Source organism: Schistocerca cancellata, chromosome 12 (assembly GCF_023864275.1).
Source record: "Schistocerca cancellata isolate TAMUIC-IGC-003103 chromosome 12, iqSchCanc2.1, whole genome shotgun sequence".
Taxonomy (NCBI): domain Eukaryota; kingdom Metazoa; phylum Arthropoda; class Insecta; order Orthoptera; family Acrididae; genus Schistocerca; species Schistocerca cancellata.
Window position 1 is genome coordinate 40,969,866 of NC_064637.1, and position 20,515 is coordinate 40,990,380.

A 20,515-nucleotide genomic window follows, 5' to 3' on the forward strand; every position below is an offset into this window, starting at 1 on the left:
CAGTTGCCGTGCTTCATTTCTGACTGTATCACTATTAGGCATAAGAGTAATACGAATATAAACATGACACGATACGTATATTCTTCCGCGTTTGCTATTGTCTCACTCTAGTTTTGTAGTTTATTTGGCAGACAGGATTTAAATGAGACAGAAGCAAACACGAAAGAATACATGGCAAAATGTTTATATTCGTATTATTCTTATGGTGAAGAGAATAGTGTATGTGATTCACATTTCATCAGGTTCCTATTAGCAACCATCTCTTGTCACAGGTAGGAAAAAATTCAGAACGTAGAGTTGGCCATATTGACAAAAATCCCAGTATTACCAGTCGGATTTTCGTAGTACATTGAAATTCGAAGATGAACAGTACGGAATTTGTATTTACTTCGTTGGATAATGTATGAAAATGCAGTGGTCGAAACTCGGGCGGAGAAAAAAAGCTCGTCTTCCAATTTTTTTTTTAATTTTATTTACTGACGCAGAGGTTTTGGCGCCAGTATTTATCTTTGTGCCTACAACGGATACCTGTGTAGCGCTATATACGTATATTCGACGGCAGAAGTTGGTTGTGGCGGCACCTATCAACATTTTTCAGAACTTCCGCTTGCTTTGCACTCGATTCTAAGCCGCAGGCGGTTTTTCGGATTACAAAAACCGGAAAAAAAGTGCGGCTTAGATTCGAGTAAATACGGTAACCGATCTAACAACTGCGCCAGACACTGGTCGTCTTATAATGGCGTTCCGATCGCTGCGCTGAATTCTGCCTACATATCTCTCCATTTGAATACGCATGCCTGCACCGGTTTTCTGGTGCTTACGTGTATAATGTGTGCACCCTCCAGGGTAGCCGAGAGTGATTACGCGCTACTTCTTGGACTCTGGCAGGAGCGCCGGCCCTGGATCGAATCGGCCCAACAGACTAACGACGTGGGCTGGTCTGACTAGCCTAGATGTGGTTTTTAGGCGGTTTTCCACATCCTGCTAGGTTAATACCAGGCTGATCTCCCCGTTCCAGCTCAGTTAGATGACTCGCAGACATTTGCAACACGTTCACACCTTTTCATGGATTACACTTGGTGCAGACAGCTGGGGTACAAACATTCCGTCTTGGGGGGTGGGGGGAGGGGGGTGGCGGCAGAAAAGGGCATTCGGCCACCCCTTAAAATTAACACGCCAAATCCGGTTAACCGTAACAGCAAACCCTGCAAGTCGGGATAAATGGTTGGAAAGAAAGAGAGAGAGAGAGAGAGAGAGAGAGAGACAGAGAGAGAGAGTGTAAATTATATCCTACAAAATTCAGAATTATAACAGCATAAAATTAACAAATAAATCATTTCTTTGTCTGCCCTTCTTACTATAAAGCTTCTGTGTTTGTAAGAGATAAGTTTAGCTCGAACTGTAAACGTAATTAGTTTTTGCATAACATTTCCAAAAGTATTTCTTTTTTATTATCCTCATGGGGAAGTTTAAATAGTCATTTTAACGAAATGGTCGACTAAGCTGGTAGCATAAGAGATAATGAAAAACTGGTGTAGTACGCGCGAGTTGTAGCATACTTGTCTTTCGTAGGCCAGTCTGAGGTTTTTTTTCCCCTCAGCTTCATAAATCGCAAGTGTGCTTTATCAAATTGTTAGTCTCGGTTTCCCTGGCACTACTGTGGGTATACAGTAGACAGTTATCATTTGCATCCTCTATATCTAGAACTTAGCACTGCTTATGCATTGTAACGAAATCTACCTAAATTAATTCGTATTTAGCTGACCAGTCTGGGACGGTAGCACATAGCACAACGTGGGAAATGAATAGAGGCAGAGCCGTACCGAGGTGAGCTGTACAGATTTAATAATATAACGTTACTTAATTGAGCTATATGGGTGAAAAATACTGCATACAACAAATTAAATTTATCACTGTAGTAAATTAACAACAAATTGCGTAACTCTCTAGAACAATTGGAAGTGAAATAAATCTAGGCTTTTTGTTTATGGCAGCTACTGTACATGATGTATAATAAAAAAACATTTTACTTCCTTTTTGTATATTATTGGTACCGTAGAGTATGAATTAGTAACTGAAAATAAAAGAGAAAAGTTACAATTAATTGTTGAAAACACATTCATTTCAAAGAAATGTGCTTTTATTATAATTTTACTTTTCCATTTCCTTACTTTGAGCGAAGCAAACTCATTAATTATGTCACTGACAAATTTAGCAGATATATCGTATTCCATCGACAAGCAAGCTGAATTTGCTAGTCTGCTTCACCTGTGCCCTACGTTAAGTGCATTATTTGTCATCTTTAACTTTCAAAAACTGCTTTGATAAGTCTTCAGTCACTGAATTACCACAAATACCCTCAAAGAGATTTCTATGTTTGGATAAACATCTCGTAACGCATAGTTTGTAGGAAAAATATTTTAAAATATCAAAATGGCAAGTTGTGTCTGGGTTCATCAGTTATTTTTACTGGAATTTGAAAGCCACTGTTTCTTTAACTAGTTTCGTTAACTACCTCAGCTGTGTCGATATTTCTGCTACATTTGGCACAATAAATTTGCTGCGTATTTTCCAAAATGAGATACAGAGCTTTCATTTGACTTATTCCTGACGGCAAACAAAAGTGAGATGAGATGTTGTGTTATATGTGAGATCTATTTCCCATTGCACTTTCAAATACTTTCCCATTGCACTATCAAATACTTTCAAGCACTCTAGCTTAAAGAGCTACATTGCAGTCCTCAGATGGAAGAGATCGGCAAAAACCAAAGCATTCGTCAAACAGCATATGTGTTTCAACATCATGTCGCCAAATTTGAAATCCTACGATACCATAGGGAAGTAGCAACTGAGGTGTCACCGCCAGACACCACACTTACTAGGTGGTAGCCTTTAAATCGGCCGCGGTCCGTTAGTATACGTCGGACCCGCGTGTCGCCACTATCAGTGATTGCAGACCGAGCGCCGCCACACGGCAGGTCTAGAGAGTCTTCCTAGCACTCGCCCCAGTTGTACAGCCGACTTTGCTAGCGATGGCTCACTGACAAAATACCCTCTCATTTGCCGAGACGATAGTTAGCATAGCCTTCAGCTACGTCATTTGCTACGACCTAGCAAGGCGCCAGTACCAGTTACTTTTGATATTGTGAATCATGTACCGTCAAGACCGACGTTCATCATCAATGGATTAAAGTTAGGTATTCCACCAGCTACGACCGCTTTCTAAATTCTAATTTCCTTGTCCTGTTCCAGACCTCACGGCAGCCTGCGTGAGCTAAAACGCGTGCATTTCGGCCTCCTCTAGTAATACGGTGTTGGCTCTCCTGCCAACCACAACAGCAAGAACTACTCCATTATTTAACAGGAGCTGGTTGTGCAGGTACAACATGTACTGTTGACACATATCCCACATGACACCTCCGAAGCATCAGTTATTTATTTATGATGTTAGTTGGAAGAAATGACACGGTGGCAACAGTGAGAGTTTACAATCACGAGCCAAAAGAAACGCTTCTTCTCACTGGCAGAAGTCAGGCACACGTGGGGCAAGAGAACTCTGGCACTTCTCCCAGTTAATTCTTAAAGCGTCTTTCTTTATTTTCGGTCAGATTTTGCGGCTCCCCCTCTCCTGCACCTGCGCCATTGGTGTGAACCTATCTCGCCAAGGCCTCGGTGCAGCCCTGTATAGGAGAGGTGCCCGAATGGATCCCTGTGGAACACCATTCCTCCGATATCTTTGTTTCCCCATAGCAAATACTTCTAACCGAAGTCGCATAAAGAAGACCGCAGTGGGAGGGTTGCAAAACGTGGATACTGAATAGGAGAGATGCCAGAATCGATCCCTTGCCAGATAATTTAGTATCCTTGCAATAAATATACAGGTTTATTCCAAATGATGGACCCACTTTCAAAACTACGTATTTATTCAAGTATAAATCCAAAATGAACAAGCTTTACGCTAATGAAAAGAGGAAGTTTCAATTTTTTCATGATACACTCCTGGAAATTGAAATAAGAACACCGTGAATTCATTGTCCCAGGAAGGGGAAACTTTATTGACACATTCCTGGGGTCAGATACATCACATGATCACACTGACAGAACCACAGGCACATAGACACAGGCAACAGAGCATGCACAATGTCGGCACTAGTACAGTGTATATCCACCTTTCGCCGCAATGCAGGCTGCTATTCTCCCATGGAGACGATCGTAGAGATGCTGGATGTAGTCCTGTGGAACGGCTTGCCATGCCATTTCCACCTGGCGCCTCAGTTGGACCAGCGTTCGTGCTGGACGTGCAGACCGCGTGAGACGACGCTTCATCCAGTCCCAAACATGCTCAATGGGGGACAGATCCGGAGATCTTGCTGGCCAGGGTAGTTGACTTACACCTTCTAGAGCACGTTGGGTGGCACGGGATACATGCGGACGTGCATTGTCCTGTTGGAACAGCAAGTTCCCTTGCCGGTCTAGTAATGGTAGAACGATGGGTTCGATGACGGTTTGGATGTACCGTGCACTATTCAGTGTCCCCTCGACGATCACCAGTGGTGTACGGCCAGTGTAGGAGATCGCTCCCCACACCATGATACCGGGTGTTGGCCCTGTGTGCCTCGGTCGTATGCAGTCCTGATTGTGGCGCTCACCTGCACGGCGCCAAACACGCATACGACCATCATTGGCACCGAGGCAGAAGCGACTCCCATCGCTGAAGACGACACGTCTCCATTCGTCCCTCCATTCACGCCTGTCGCGACACCACTGGAGGCGGGCTGCACGATGTTGGGGCGTGAGCGGAAGACGGCCTAACGGTGTGCGGGACCGTAGCCCAGCTTCATGGAGACGGTTGCGAATGGTCCTCGCCGATACCCCAGGAGCAACAGTGTCCCTAATTTGCTGGGAAGTGGCGGTGCGGTCCCCTACGGCACTGCGTAGGATCCTACGGTCTTGGCGTGCATCCGTGCGTCGCTGTGGTCCAGTCCCAGGTCGACGGGCACGTGCACCTTCCGCCGACCACTGGCGACAACATCGATGTACTGTGGAGACCTCACGCCCCACGTGTTGAGCAATTCGGCGGTACGTCCACCCGGCCTCCCGCATGCCCACTATACGCCCTCGCTCAAAGTCCGTCAACTGCACATACGGTTCACGTCCACGCTGTCGCGGCATGCTACCAGTGTTAAAGACTGCGATGGAGCTCCGTATGCCACGGCAAACTGGCTGACACTGACGGCGGCGGTGCACAAATGCTGCGCAGCTAGCGCCATTCGACGGCCAACACCGCGGTTCCTGGTGTGTCCGCTGTGCCGTGCGTGTGATCATTGCTTGTACAGCCCTCTCGCAGTGTCCGGAGCAAGTATGGTGGGTCTGACACACCGGTGTCAATGTGTTCTTTTTTCCATTTCCGGGAGTGTATTGTATATCAGTTTCATAATTGGTAATTAATTAGTTTTAATAATTATATAATAATAATTATAAATGTGATAGGTGTTATAAATGTTCAATGTGGCCACATCGACGCGGTAGCCAAACTCGCCCAACACACGCGGAAGTGTATCTGCTGTTGTTGAGTGCACGGCAGCAGTGATCCGGTTCTGCAGATCATTCAGAGTGGTCGGTAGAGGCGGGACGTAAACAGCGTCCTTCACGTAACCCCATAGGAAACAGTCACAGGGTGTGAGATCAGGAGGTCTCAGAGGCCAGAAGTGCAGAGCCAGGTTCTCAAGTCCCCTGCAAGCAATCCAGTGCTGAGGAACGGAGTTATTCGAAAAGCCTCGTACATCACGGTGCCAATGGGCGGAGCTCCATCCTGTTGGAAAATGGAGTTCTGGGAATCTTCCATAACTTGAGGGAACAGCCATTGTTCCAACATATCCAGGTACCTGATTCCCGTTTCAGCTCTTTCCGCAAAATAAAATGGTCCCTACACCTTTGCACGGGTACAGCACAGAACACGTTGATCTCTGGTGAGTCTGTTTCGTGTTGCAGTGGTGAATGTGCATTTTCCAACCCCCATGTGAGCGAACATTGTGTCTGTCTGTCTTTTCCACTTAAGTGGAACGTCGCTTCATCGCTAAAAACTACGCGATGAAGAAATGCGTCATCCTCCATCTTTGCTAGCACATAACCACAAAATGCGAGACGCTTCTCTTTGTCATTTGGGTTGACAGCCTGCACAAGTTGTAATCGGCAGGGCTTGTAGAGCAAACGCCATCTCAGAAATTTCCATACAGTCGGTTACGGTATTCGAAGTTCTCGACTGGCTCTGTTGGTAGACATACTGGGACTGCGCACAGAAGTTTCTCGAATCCGTCAGACATCATCCTCTGACACACGCTGTCAGCCGTTTTCCTTTGCACACACTCCCAGTCTGTTTAAGTTGCTTAAACCGACAGCTAATGCTTTTGTGAGTTGGTGGTCTACTACCGAATTTAGCACGAAATGCCCGCTGCACTGCAATTTGAAACTCACTTTTCGTGAACTCAAAAATGCGGAAAACGTTGTGCCCACAGTCGCTATCTCACTCACAACTGACAGTGAAACGGAATGACGGCTCTATTGCCGCGCTAACTCCACCAGCCCCTTCTGAAACCATCACCGCCCGCCAAAAACTTTGAAACTTCCTCTTTTTATTGGTATAAAGCTTGTTGATTTTGGATTTGTACTTGATAACATACGAAATTTTTGAAAATAGGTCCATCATTTAGAATAACACTGTACCTAACCTAGATCGCATTTAGCAGACCACAGTGTGCGGATTGCAAAAACCCGCCAGGGTATCCGAGAGCACTAAAGAGCTGCTTCCTGGACTGGGGTAGGCACGCCAGGCCCAGATCGAATCCGCTCAGCGGATTAACGACGAGGGCCGATGTGCCGGCCAGCCTGGATGTGGTTTTTAGGCGGTTTTCCACATCCTGTAAGGTTGTTGTTGTTTGTTTGGGGGGAAGAGACCAAACGGCGAGGTCATCGGTCTCATCGGATTAGGGAAGGATGTCGGCCGTGCCCTTTCAAAGGTACCATCCCGGCATTTGCCTGGATCGATTTAGGGAAATCACGGAAAACCTAAATCAGGATGGTCGGACGCGGGATTGAACCGTCGTCCTCCCGAATGCGAGTCCAGTGTGCTAACCACTGTGCCACCTCGCTCGGTCCTGTTAGGTGAATATCGGGCTGGTCCCCATGTTCCGCCTCAGCTACACGGCTCGCAGACCTATGAACACATTCACATTATTCCAGGGATTACACTCGATGCAGAGACAGTTGGGGTGCACTAGCTCCGTCCCAGGGGGTACAGAGTGGCGGTAGGAAGAGCATCTGGCCACCCCATAACCATTAACATGCCAAATCTGATTAACGATGGCTGACCCTGCGGGAAAAGGCTCAAGCGATAGATAGTGAGAGGTGGCATGAGCCCCCTCTCATATTTCTATCTTACGATTCTCCTCTCTAATTGCATGCGGTGGAAAGTTGCTATTCCTTCACACGCGGACTTCCCACGCAGCGTCTCTCGTCACCTGGGTGGTCCAGTGACAGGCGGGCTCTGTTGACTTTGAAACGGTAAGCCGACAGGTGTGAGGGAGTCGAGTGAATGCTTCCCAGACGCCGACATTGTCAAGAGGCACGCCCGCAGGGCCTGAAGTAGCGGCTGGGCTAGAGGTTCCGCTACTTCGCAGAAACTTAGCGAAAACACTTTCTGGCGGGCTACCAGCGAGGCGTGGGAATGACTTGTGTACCCAGGCAGCTGTGGCGGAAAAATTCCCGCGCTTTCTGCAAAATAGTAACTGTGATTGGCTTGCTCAGGGCATAGCTCCGTGACGTAGCAAGATCGACGCAGAAATTGGAGCCAAGAATCTCCATTGGTGGAATGGTAGTGTTCCGGCAATGGAGTGGAATTTTCCGCCGGTTTTCGAGTTGCTGATTGGAACGTTTAACCACGGCCACTGTCGTGGGGGCGGGAATGTTCTGTGTTCGGTTTTGTACGGGTGCTCTTGTGGGTAGTCGGCTCTCGCCTTTCGGGCGAGGACGTCGAAGCAACCAGCCATCGGCTCCGGTGCGCCAGATCGTGTTCTGGCAGTTAAGAAGACAGTTTGGTAAGGTATATCCGCAGCACCGGCAGACAGGGATTTTCCTAGGTGATAATCAGAGCTCAGCAGAGCGCGCCTGTTCGTCTTTTTCTAACTTTGTTCTGTCTTGGGTAGCAGGAATTAATGTTGGGTTGGCTATGTGTTTGAGTTGCAAGGAATTGGCTGCACATACCACTTCGTCATAATCCTCACAATCTAGTTTAGGGACAACTTCACATTCACAGCGTTTGTTTGAGTCTCCAATTTGAGCCAATTTGATGTATTATAAATGTTTCATGTGTTTTTGTTTATTATTTTGTGTTTAGTCTTAATAAATCATATTGTTATTTTGGACAGAACTTTCATTCTGTTAATCGGTAGAGCAACCCCATCATTCCTCACTATGTTAATGAAACCTTCGTTTATTTAACTTATTTATCAAATTAAATTATTGCAGGTGCCAAACTCTCTTCTACTCCACTGGCAGGGTTGATTAGAGTCAGTTCGCGTATTTTTTTTATCCTTGTGCAACAGCAAAAGTTGGAGTTAGAATAGGGGGGGCTTAGAGCATCATGTACATATGTAGATTCTAGAAGAATTGAGTGTTAAATACACTGCTAGCCCCGGCACCTCGCAATAGAACGATAGATAGTGTGCAGATTGCAAAAGCTGGACACTGGGTGTTAGAGGTACCAGAATGGACCCCTGTGGAACACCATTCATCCACAGTGGTGCCAGAACGGATCGCTTTGGAATCCTACACAAGTTTCATAGACACTGGATAGTGGAGCACTATGTGTTGCCAGAGAGGCACTCACCCCCGCAGACACTGGTACTGCTCCGTGGCGACGCACTCGGCCCCGCGAGGCTGGAGCTTGCACAGCGGGTGGCATCCGCTGGAGTCCAGCCCTCCGTAACCCTCCAGGCAGCCGCAGCGGCCGGGCGCCACGCAGCGGGCGTTCTTGCCGCAGCCCACGGCGCACACCGGCTGGCACGGACCACCCTCTGGAAAAGGGAGAAGCGCCCTGAAGAGGCAGCGGCGCTGCTGTCCGAAACGTTCTCTAATACAGGGTGACACAGAAAAACGCGTACAGTTTACAAACTTAGCCGTTTTGGAACTGTTTCCACCCTTGGTCCAAAAATCAATGATTCTACGCTTTTGAACGTCACACAAATAACTTCATTTCCAAATGTTCAAATGTGTGTGAAATCTTATGGGTCTTAAACTGCTAAGGTCATCAGTCCCGAAGCTTAAACACTACTTAAACTAAAAAACCACTCAAAAGAGGGAAGGCCACTGGACCTGATGGGATACCAGTTCGATTTTACATAGAGTACGCGAAGGAACTTGCCCCCCCCCCCCCTTCTTTCAGCGATGTCTAGAAGAGCGTAGCGTTCCAAAGGATTGGAAAAGGGCACAGGTCATCCCCGTTTTCAAGAAGGGACGTCGAACAGATGTGCAGAACTATCGACCTATATCTCTAACGTCGATCAGTTGTAGAATTTTGGAACACGTATTATGTTCGAGTATAATGACTTTTCTGGAGACTAGAAACCTACTGTGTAGGAATCAGCATGGGTTTCGCAAAAGACGGTCGTGTGAAACCCAGCACGCGCTATTCGTCCACGAGACTCAGAGGGCCATAGCCACGGGCTCCCAGGTAGATGCCGTGTTTCTTGACTTCCGCAAGGCGTTCGATACAGTTCCCCACAGTCGTTTAATGAACAAAGTAAGAGCATATGGACTATCAGACCAATTATGTGATTGGAATGAAGAGTTCCTAGATAACAGAATGCAGCATGTCATTCTCAGTGGAGAGAAGTCTTCCGAAGTAAGAGTGATTTCAGGTGTGCCGCAGGGGAGTGTCGTAGGACCGTTGCTATTCACAATATACATAAATTACCGTGTGGGTGACATCGGAAGTTCACTGAGGCTTATTGCGGATGATGCTTTGGGGTATCGAGAGGTTGTAACATTGGAAAATTGTACTGAAATGCAGGAGGATCTGCAGCGAATAGACGCATGGTGCAGGGAATGGCAATTGAATCTCAATGTAGACAAGTGTAATGTGCTGCGAATACATAGAAAGATAGATCCCTTATCAATTAGCTACAAAATAGCAGGTCAGCAACTGGAAGCAGTTAATTCCATAAATTATCTGGGAGTACGCATTAGGAGTGATTTAAAATGGAGTGATCATATAATGTTGATCGTCGGTAAAGCAGATGCCAGACTGAGATTCATTGGAAGAATCCTAAGAAAATGCAATCCGAAGACAAAGGAAGTAGGTTACAGTACGCTTGTTCGCCCACTGCTTGAATACTGCTCAGCAGTGTGGGATCCGTACCAAATAGGGTTGATAGAAGACATAGAGAAGATCCAAAGGAGAGCAGCGCGCTTCGTTACAGGATCATTTATTAATCGCGAAAGCGTTACGGAGATGACAGATATACTACAGTGGAAGACTCTCAGTAGCTCGGTACGGGCTTTTGTTGAAGTTTCGAGAACATACCTTCACCGAGGAGTCAAGCAGTATATTGCTCCCCCCTACGTATATTTCGCGAAGAGACCATGAGGATAAAATCAGAGAGATTAGAGCCCACACAGAGGCATACCGACAATCCTTCTTTCCACGAACAATACGAGAGTGGAATAGAAGGGAGAACCGATAGAGGTACTCAAGGTACCCTCCGCCACACACCGTCAGGTGGCTTGCGGAGTATGGATGCAGATCTAGATGTAGATCCTACGGATGCCCGAGGGAGGACTCGAACCTCCGCCGGGACCAGCCGCACAGTCCACGACTGCAGCGCCTAAGACCGCTCGGCTAATCCCGCGCGGCACTTCATTTCCGCCTTGCGACAACGACTGCACTGTTATCAGCCTCCTACAACACGCTTTATATACCCTCACATGCTACTGCTTCCACCTGCCGTATAAGAGTGCTTATTGCTCCTTGACGTCGAACACGAATGGTGATAACATTAATAGTAATGGATCGAGTACGACTAATGAATGGCTAGAGCTGTAAACTCATCAATTTTGCATTCTTCATTCTACAAACGTTCTGCAATACGTCTCTGGTTGCATGACACACGTCCAAGCGGTGGTCACGTTCGTTCTGTAACTCATGTACAGGGTGTTTCAAAAAAGACCGGTATATTTGAAACGGCAATAAAAACTAAACGAGCAGCGATAGAAATACACCGTTTGTTGCAATATGCTTGGGACAACAGTACATTTTCAGGCAGACAAACTTTCGAAATTACAGTAGTTACAATTTTCAACAACAGATGGCGCTGCGGTCTGGGTAACTCTATAGTACGATATTTTCCACATATCCACCATGCGTAGCAATAATATGGCGTAGCCTCTGAATGAAATTACCCGAAACCTTTGACAACGTGTCTGGCGGAATGGCTTCACATGCAGATGAGATGTACTGCTTCAGCTGTTCAATTGTTTCTGGATTCTGGCGGTACACCTGGTCTTTCAAGTGTCCCCACAGAAAGAAGTCACAGGGGTTCATGTCTGGCGAATAGGGAGGCCAATCCACGCCGCCTCCTGTATGTTTCGGATAGCCCAAAGCAATCACACGATAATCGAAATATTCATTCAGGAAATTAAAGACGTCGGCCGTGCGATGTGGCCGGGCACCATTTTGCATAAACCACGAGGTGTTCGCAGTGTCGTCTAAGGCAGTTTGTACCGCCACAAATTCACGAAGAATGTCCAGATAGCGTGATGCAGTAATCGTTTCGGATCTGAAAAATGGGCCAATGATTCCTTTGGAAGAAATGGCGGCCCAGACCAGTACTTTTTGAGGATGCAGGGACGATGGGACTGCAACATGGGGCTTTTCGGTTCCCCATATTCGCCAGTTCTGTTTATTGACGAAGCCGTCCAGGTAAAAATAAGCTTCGTCAGTAAACCAAATGCTGCCCACATGCATATCGCCGTCATCAATCCTGTGCACAATATCGTTAGCGAATGTCTCTCGTGCAGCAATGGTAGCGGCGCTGAGGGGTTGCCGCGTTTGAATTTTGTACGGATAGAGATGTAAACTCTGGGGCACGAGACGATACGTGGACGTTGGCGTCATTTGGACCGCAGCTGCAACACGGCGAACGGAAACCCGAGGCCGCTGTCGGATCACCTGCTGCACAAGCTGCGCGTTGCCCTCTGTGGTTGCCGTACGCGGTCGCCCTACCTTTCCAGCACGTTCATCCGTCACGTTGCCAGTCCGTTGAAATTTTTCAAACAGATCCTTTATTGTATCGCTTTTCGGTCCTTTGGTTACATTAAACCTCCGTTGAAATTTCGTCTTGTTGCAACAACACTGTGTTCTAGGCGGTGGAATTCCAACACCAGAAAAATCCTCTGTTCTAAGGAATAAACCATGTTGTCTACAGCACACTTGCACGTTGTGAACAGCACACGCTTACAGCAGAAAGACGACGTACAGAATGGCGCACCCACAGACTGCGTTGTCTTCTATATCTTTCACATCACTTGCAGCGCCATCTGTTGTTGAAAATTGTAACTACTGTAATTTCGAAAGTTTGTCCGCCTGAAAATGTACTGTTGTCCCAAGCATATTGCAACGAACGGTGTATTTCTATCGCTGCTCGTTTAGTTTTTATTGCCGTTTCAAATATACCGGTCATGTTTGAAACACCCTGTAGTAGCACCATGTCAATGTTCATCACAGCAGCATTGATGTCCTCTCTGGACTGTAACAGCGTTCTTGTCATTGGCGATACATAAACAGAGTCCTTAGTGTAACTCCTAACGAAAAAGTCACAATACGTCAAGTCAGGCGACCTGGAGCGGCCAAAGGGACAGAGTCGTGTGATCTGGACAACAATGACCAACGTGGAAGTTCGTCGTTTAGGTAGCGACCATTGTCGATGCTCCAATGACGGCAGTGCCCCATGCTGTTGCAAGATGAAATTCTCCGAGTCAACAGTCAGTTCTGGAAACAACCACAAGTGTCAAGGTCAGAGGTAGCCGTCACACTCTTCTCACAGACGAAAAACGGCGATTCAGCTTCGTCTGTGACACTCCACAGTAAACATTAACTTTCTGGGTATCACGTTCATGCAACACAATTTCATGAGGATTCTCATTGCTCCAACCTTCTCACAAAAATTGAAGGTTATTTCTTACGTGAACATCAGCTTGGAGGCGAAATGTTCGTCCTTTGCTTCCTGTTCTGTGATGCAAAATTGATGGCGCCAGCCATAATCTTCCGGTTCTGATAGTGGCTCGAGCTGCAAGCGAAACGGTTTGAAATGTAACCGCCATCGCCGACTGCTCCACACAGTTTACTGCAGTATTCCAAGTTTGTGTTTTGCCAGGACCGAACGTTTTTTACGTCGGCGACGGAATTTTCCCTCGCCATCCCCACACACTACTGCCCGTAAAAATTGCTACACCAGGAAGAAATGCAGATGATAAATCGGTATTCATTGGACAAATATATCATACTAGAACTGACATGTGATAACATTTTCACGTAATTTGGGTGCATAGATCCTGAGAAATCAGTATCCAGAACAACCAGCTCTGGCCGTGATAACGGCCTTGATACGCCTGGTCATTGAGTCAAACAGAGCTTGGATTGCGTGTACAGGTACAGCTGCCCATGCAGCTTTAACACGATACCGCAGTTCATCTATAGTAGTGACTGGCGTATTGTGACGAGCCAGTTGCTCGGCCACCGTTGACCAGACGTTTTCAATTGGTGATAGATCTGGAGAATGTGCTGGCCAGGGCAGCAGTCGAACATTTTCTGTATCCAGAAAGGCCCGCACAGGACCTGCAGCATGCGGTCGTGCATTATTCTGTTGAAATGTAGGGTTTCGTAAGGATAGAATGAAGGGAAGAGCCACTGCTCGTAACACATCTGAAATGAAACGTCCACTGTTCAAAGTGCCGTCAATACGAACAAGAGGTGACCGAAACTTGTAACCAATGGCACCCCATACCATCACGCCGGGTGATACGCCAGTATGGCGATGACGAATACGCGCTTCCAATGTGCGTTCACCGCTATGTCGCCAAACACGGATGCGACCATCATGATGCTGTAAACAGAACCTGGATTCATCCGGAAAAATGACGTTTTGCCATTCGTGCACCCAGGTTCGTCGTTGAGCACACCATCGCAGGCGCTCCTATCTGTGATGCAGCGTCAAGGGTAACCGCAGCCATGGTCTCCGAGCTGATAGTCCGTGCTTCTGCAAAAGTCGTCGAACTGTTCGTGCAGATGGTTGTTGTCTTGCAAACGTCCCCATCTGTTGACTCAGGGATAGAGACGTGGCTGCACGATCCGTTACAGCCATGCGGATAAGATGCCTTTCATCTCGACTGCTAGTGATACGAGGCCGTTTGGATCCAGCACGGCGTTCCGTATTACCCTCCTGAACCCACCGATTCCATATTCTGCAATGATTGGATCTCGACCAACGCGAGCAGCAGTGTCGCGATACGATAAACCGTATTCTCGATAGGCTACAATCCGACCTTTATCAAACATGGAAACGTGATGGTACGCATTTCTTCTGCTTACACGAGGCATCACAACAACGTTTCAGCAGGCAACGCCGGTCAACTGCTATTTGTGTATGAGAAATCGGTTGGAAACGTTCGTCATGTCAGCACGTTGTAGGTGTCGCCACCGGCGGCAACCTCGTGTGAGCGCTCTGAAAAGCTAATCATTTGCATATCACAGCATCTTCTTCCTGTGGGTTAAATTTCGCGTCTGCAGCACGTCATCTTCGTGGTGTAGCAATTTTAATGGCCAGTTGTGTAGATGCTGGCACAGTTGGTCGGCTGGTACTTTCCAATTACAGTGACTACCAGTACTACTAAACAGTCAATACCAACGCACAACGCTCTGTTTACACGGCGGTTCTTTTCCAAAATTCCTTTTGAATTCACACTGCACTCTTATAACAAATAAACATCTGTTGGTCTGTCGTTTTTTTGTAAAGACACTGCACTCCCGACACCAAGTACTGAGCAGAATGCGAACGCTGCGAGTTTACAGTTCTTATAACGCTGTTTTGACCGCGACTCACACTTCGAACGTTTCGGAGATACTGCGCAGATCCCATTCGTTGTCAAGCACAACAGCGCAACCTGCCCCCATAGCTAGCATCTGCATTTATGTTCAGCCACCTATGTTTCACCGTGTTTCCATATGTTTGTCCAGGATCTGTGTATCTCGTGGAAACACCGTGAAGATAAAATTAAAGACATTCGAGCTCACACAGAGGCTTACCAACAACAGCCCTTCCTCCACCTTTTTAGTGGCTGTAAGAGCAATGGGAGGAAGGGGTTATAATGTTTATGGTCATAGGGTGTACTCAATGAGTGATACCTAAGATTACGCAGTGTTGGGCAATATGTTCCCACTGGTGTGTGTGTGTGTGTGTGTGTGTGTGTGTGTGTGTCAGAGGGAGAGAGAGATTGGGAGGGAGGGGGAAGAGAGAGGGGGGGAGTAAGGAGGGGGGCAGAAGGAGACCGGGAGAAGGTAAACAAACTTGGGGACACATAGCGTCCGAGGTCACGTGGTATTACATCATCCAAGGCAGAAGATGGCCAGTGGTCGACTTCAGATGGCAGCATATATACAGGTGACAAAACGGAGGGCTTTGATTGGCCAAAAACGCAATGAAGAACTTTCCTACCCTGTGTCAAGGTAACGAGGCTCCAGTGGGGAAGGAATGACATAGTTTAGTGGTTGTGTCTCGGGTGTAGGTCCCGTTGATCACCACAGGATATGCCTTATCAGCTAAATTGTGGCGTTCTTTAGAGTTTGTTAAATGTGTCATTGTTTCAACAGACCATAAGACCATTGTGATCCGCATACGGCACAGGTGGATAACTCATTGTGTAAATGTGCTTTGTAAACCACTACAAAGGAAATTACTAGAATTAAAAATGGCATCCCTTCGAACAACGTGCGCGCCTTGATTCGACCACTAACAGCATTTTACATCGTCGCAGCTATTCACCCAGATCCTGAGCCAGGCGAATCCACGGCCAGCGCTTCTATTGTGCAGAGAGGACACAGTCATCCGAAAGATGGAAATCAGTGAGTGTGTCCACGAGCAACATCGCCGAGTTGAGAAGGTCTGTCACCACTAGCTTGCCGGCCGCGGTGGCCGAGCGGTTCTAGGCGCTTCAGTATGGAACCGCGCGACCGCTACGGTCGCAGGTCCGAATCATGCCTCGGCCGTGGATGTGTGTGATGTCCTTAGCTTAGTTATCTTTACAGGGTGTTTCAAAAATGACCGGTATATTTGAAACGGCAATAAAAACTAAACGAGCAGCGATAGAAATACACCGTTTGTTGCAATATGCTTGGGACAACAGTACATTTTCAGGCAGACAAACTTTCGAAATTACAGTAGTTACAATTTTCAACAACAGATGGCGATGCGGTCTGGGAAACTCTATAGTACGATATTTTCCACATATCCACCATGCGTAGCAATAATATGGCGTAGTCTCTGAATGAAATTACCCGAAACCTTTGACAACGTGTCTGGCGGAATGGCTTCACATGCAGATGAGATGTACTGCTTCAGCTGTTCAATTGTTTCTGGATTCTGGCGGTACACCTGGTCTTTCAAGTGTCCCCACAGAAAGAAGTCACAGGGGTTCATGTCTGGCGAATAGGGAGGCCAATCCACGCCGCCTCCTGTATGTTTCGGATAGCCCAAAGCAATCACACAATCATCGAAATATTCATTCAGGAAATTAAAGACGTCGGCCGTGCGATGTGGCCGGGCACCATCTTTCATAAACCACGAGGTGTTCGCAGTGTCGTCTAAGGCAGTTTGTACCGCCACAAATTCCCGAAGAATGTCCAGATAGCGTGATGCAGTAATCGTTTCGGATCTGAAAAATGGGCCAATGATTCCCTTGGAAGAAATGGCGGCCCAGACCAGTACTTTTTGAGGATGCAGGGACGATGGGACTGCAACATGGGGCTTTTCGGTTCCCCATATGCGCCAGTTCTGTTTATTGACGAAGCCGTCCAGGTAAAAATAAGCTTCGTCAGTAAACCAAATGCTGCCCACATGCATATCGCCGTGCACTATATCGTTAGCGAATGTCTCTCGCGCAGCAATGGTAGTGGCGCTGAGGGGTTGCCGCGTTTGAATTTTGTACGGATAGAGGTGTAAGCTCTGGCGCATGAGACGATACGTGGACGTTGGCGTCATTTGGACCGCAGCTGCAACACGGCGAACGGAAACCTGAGGCCGCTGTTGCATCACCTGCTGCACTAGCTGCGCGTTGCCCTTTGTGGTTGCCGTACGCGGTCGCCCTACCTTTCCAGTACGTTCATCCGTCACGTTCCCAGTCCGTTGAAATTTTTCAAACAGATCCTTAATTGTATCGCTTTTCGGTCCTTTGGTTACATTAAACCTCCGTTGAAAACTTCGTCTTGTTGCAACAACACTGTGTTCTAGGCGGTGGAATTCCAACACCAGAAAAATCCTCTGTTCGAAGGAACAAACCATATTGTCTACAGCACACTTGCACGTTGTGAACAGCACACGGCTACAGCAAATAGACGACGTACAGAATGGCGCACCCACAGACTGCGTTGTCTTCTATATCTTTCACATCACTTGCAGTGCCATCTGTTGTTGAAAATTGTAACTACTGTAATTTCGAAAGTTTGTCCGCCTGAAAATGTACTGTTGTTCCAAGCATATTGCAACAAACGGTGTATTTCTATCGCTACTCGTTTAGTTTTTATTGCCGTTTCAAATATACCGGTCATTTTTGAAACACCCTGTAAGTAGTTCTAAGTTCTAGGGGACTGAAGTCCCAAAGCGCTCAGAGCCATTTGAGCCATTTGGACCATTAGCTTCTGTGACCAGTATTGCTAACACACGGGTAGTATTGAATCGTAGGGGATTTGGTAGTACCAAAAATGCACTTCTCCTCGCACCTTTAAGTTGGATTGCCGAGTACAGAAGTAGATCTGCAGAGATTACTGTGCAAGGATAGTGATATTCCTGGCTGTAGCCGCCAGTGTTTTATTTTACCTGATGCAACTTGATACAGACAGCTTGATAAACACTGCTGAGGCACATTCCTTAGAGAGAGGTCTGATGTTTCTGGCCAAAATGTACAGAGCAACCAGAAGCAGAAATAGATGACAGGTTATCCTATAAATTATGTGTCCCTTGGGAAGCCACATAGCCACGCGGGATTAGGAGAGCGGCCTAAAGCGCTGCAGTCATGGACTGTGCGGCTGATTCCGGCGGAGGTTCGAGTTCTCCCTCGGGCATGGGTGTGTGCGTTTGTCCTTAGGATAATTTAGGTTAAGTAGTGTGTAAGCTTAGGGACTGATGACCTTAGCCGTTAAGTCTCATAAGATTTCACACACACATTTTTTGAAGCCACATATGGAAACTGGAGAGGTCTGGAGAAATTGAATAAGACTCTCTCCCCGTTCTTTCCACCAGCCTGTCGTCTTCTAAAAGTTGTGACTCCAGCGCAGAAGACAGATCGTCGTTCGTGGGATCTTCTTCAGCGGAGTTTGCTATTCTGTCAGTTCCACCTGTGATTGTGCTTTTTGCAGAATGCCAAAAAAATGGTTCAAACGGCTCTGAGCACTATGGGACTTAACTGCTGAGGTCATCAGTCCCCTAGAACTTAGAACTACCTAACCCTAACTGACGTAAGGACATCACACACATCCATGCCCAAGGCAGGATTCGAACCAGCGACCGTAGCGGTCGCACGGTTCCAGACTGTAGCGCCAAGAACTGTTCGGCCACCTTGGCCGGCGCAGAATGCCACATGCTCCCACGGAACTCGTTCGTACTGTACCACCTGTCGCTTGTGCCTCACTCCACTTTTGTACCACATGCTTCGCATCAAGGCGAGGCTCTAGTAAAATAAAATACTCGAGGCCACACCCAGGAACATCACTATCCTTGCATAGTAATCTCCGCAGATCTGTGAGGGTCACTCCAAAAGAAAAAAAATGGTTCAAAATGGCTCTGAGAACTATGGGACTCAACTGCTGTGGTCATAAGTCCCCTAGAACTTAGAACTACTTAAACCTAACTAACCTAAGGACAGCACACAACACCCAGCCATCACGAGGCAGAGAAAATGCCTGACCCCGCCAGGAATCGAACCCGGGAACCCGGGCGTGGTAAGCGAGAACGCTACCGCACGACCACGAGATGCGGGCACTCCAAAAGAAATGCACACTATTTTTGTAAACATACAATTTTCATTCTGCATGTGTGAAAGTTTGAAAGTTTTACAGTGTATAGATACATCCTTCCCGCTTGTTTTCAAATTTAGTTCAACCTGTTCCCGTGAGTGGCGCCGTCACAGCATGTCTTCAACATGGCTGCCACACTTGATGTTCATCAGAAGCAACGTGCTGTCATAGATTTCCTGTGCTGTGAAAACGAGACTGTGGGAAATATCCACAAGAGGTTGAAAAAGGTGTACGGAGATGCTGCTGTCGATCGCAGTACAGTTAGTCGGTGGGCAAGCAGGTTACGTGACGAAAGCGGGCACGGCAGTATTGAGGATTGTCCTCGCAGCGGCAGGCCTCGTACTGCACACACTCCAGAAAATGTGCGGAGAGTTAACGAATTGGTGACTGCTGACAGACGCATCACAGTGAACGAATTGTCACGCTACGTTGGGATAGGGGAAGGAAGTGTTTGCAGAATACTGAAAGTGTTGGCGTTAAAAAAGGTTTGAGCTAGTTGGGTTATCAGGATGCTGACAGTGGCTCACAAAGAAGCAAGAAAAACGGTATGCAGCGAACTTTTGGAACAGTACTAAAATAGCGGAGATGAATTTCTCGGAAGAATTGTGACAGGTGATGAAACATGGCTCCATCATTTTTCACCAGGGACGAAGACGCAATCAATGGAGTGGCATCATGCAAATTCACACAAGAAAAAAAATTCAAAACCACACCTTGTGCTGGAAAAGTTATGGCTACGGTGTTTTACGATTCCAAAGGACTCTTGCTTATGGGCATCGTGCCAAGTGGAAACACCATAAATACTGATGCATATGTAGCGACACTGAAGAAACTTCAGCAGGATGTTTTGCTGTTGCACGACAATGCACGGCCACATGTCAGTCAAAAAACCGCGGAAGCGATCACAAAACTCGGATGGACAACACTGAAACACCCGCCTTACAGTCCTCACCTGGTTCCCTGTGGCTATCATCTCTTTGGGAAACTGAAAGACTCTCTTCATGGAACAAGGTTTGAAGATGATGACTCCCTTGTGCACGCTGCCAAACAGTGGCTCCAACAGGTTGGTCCAGAATTTTACCGTGAGGGTATACAGGCGCTGGTTCCAAGATGGCGTAAGGCAGTTGAGAGTGATGGAAATTATGTGGAGAAATGAAAATATTGTTCCTATAGGATGTA

The 20,515-nt window shown here is 47.1% G+C and overlaps 1 protein-coding gene across 1 annotated transcript in view; it reads right to left on the bottom strand.

Annotated features, from left to right (window-relative positions):
- LOC126109431 (epidermal growth factor-like protein) overlaps nucleotides 1-20,515 on the bottom strand; it is a 115,571-nt gene that overhangs the window by 22,434 nt on the left and 72,622 nt on the right. Inside the window, exon 5 of the mRNA XM_049914463.1 lies at nucleotides 8,885-9,071. Within this exon, the coding sequence (XP_049770420.1) occupies nucleotides 8,885-9,071 (187 nt within the window). The remainder of the gene's footprint in view (nucleotides 1-8,884; nucleotides 9,072-20,515) is intronic.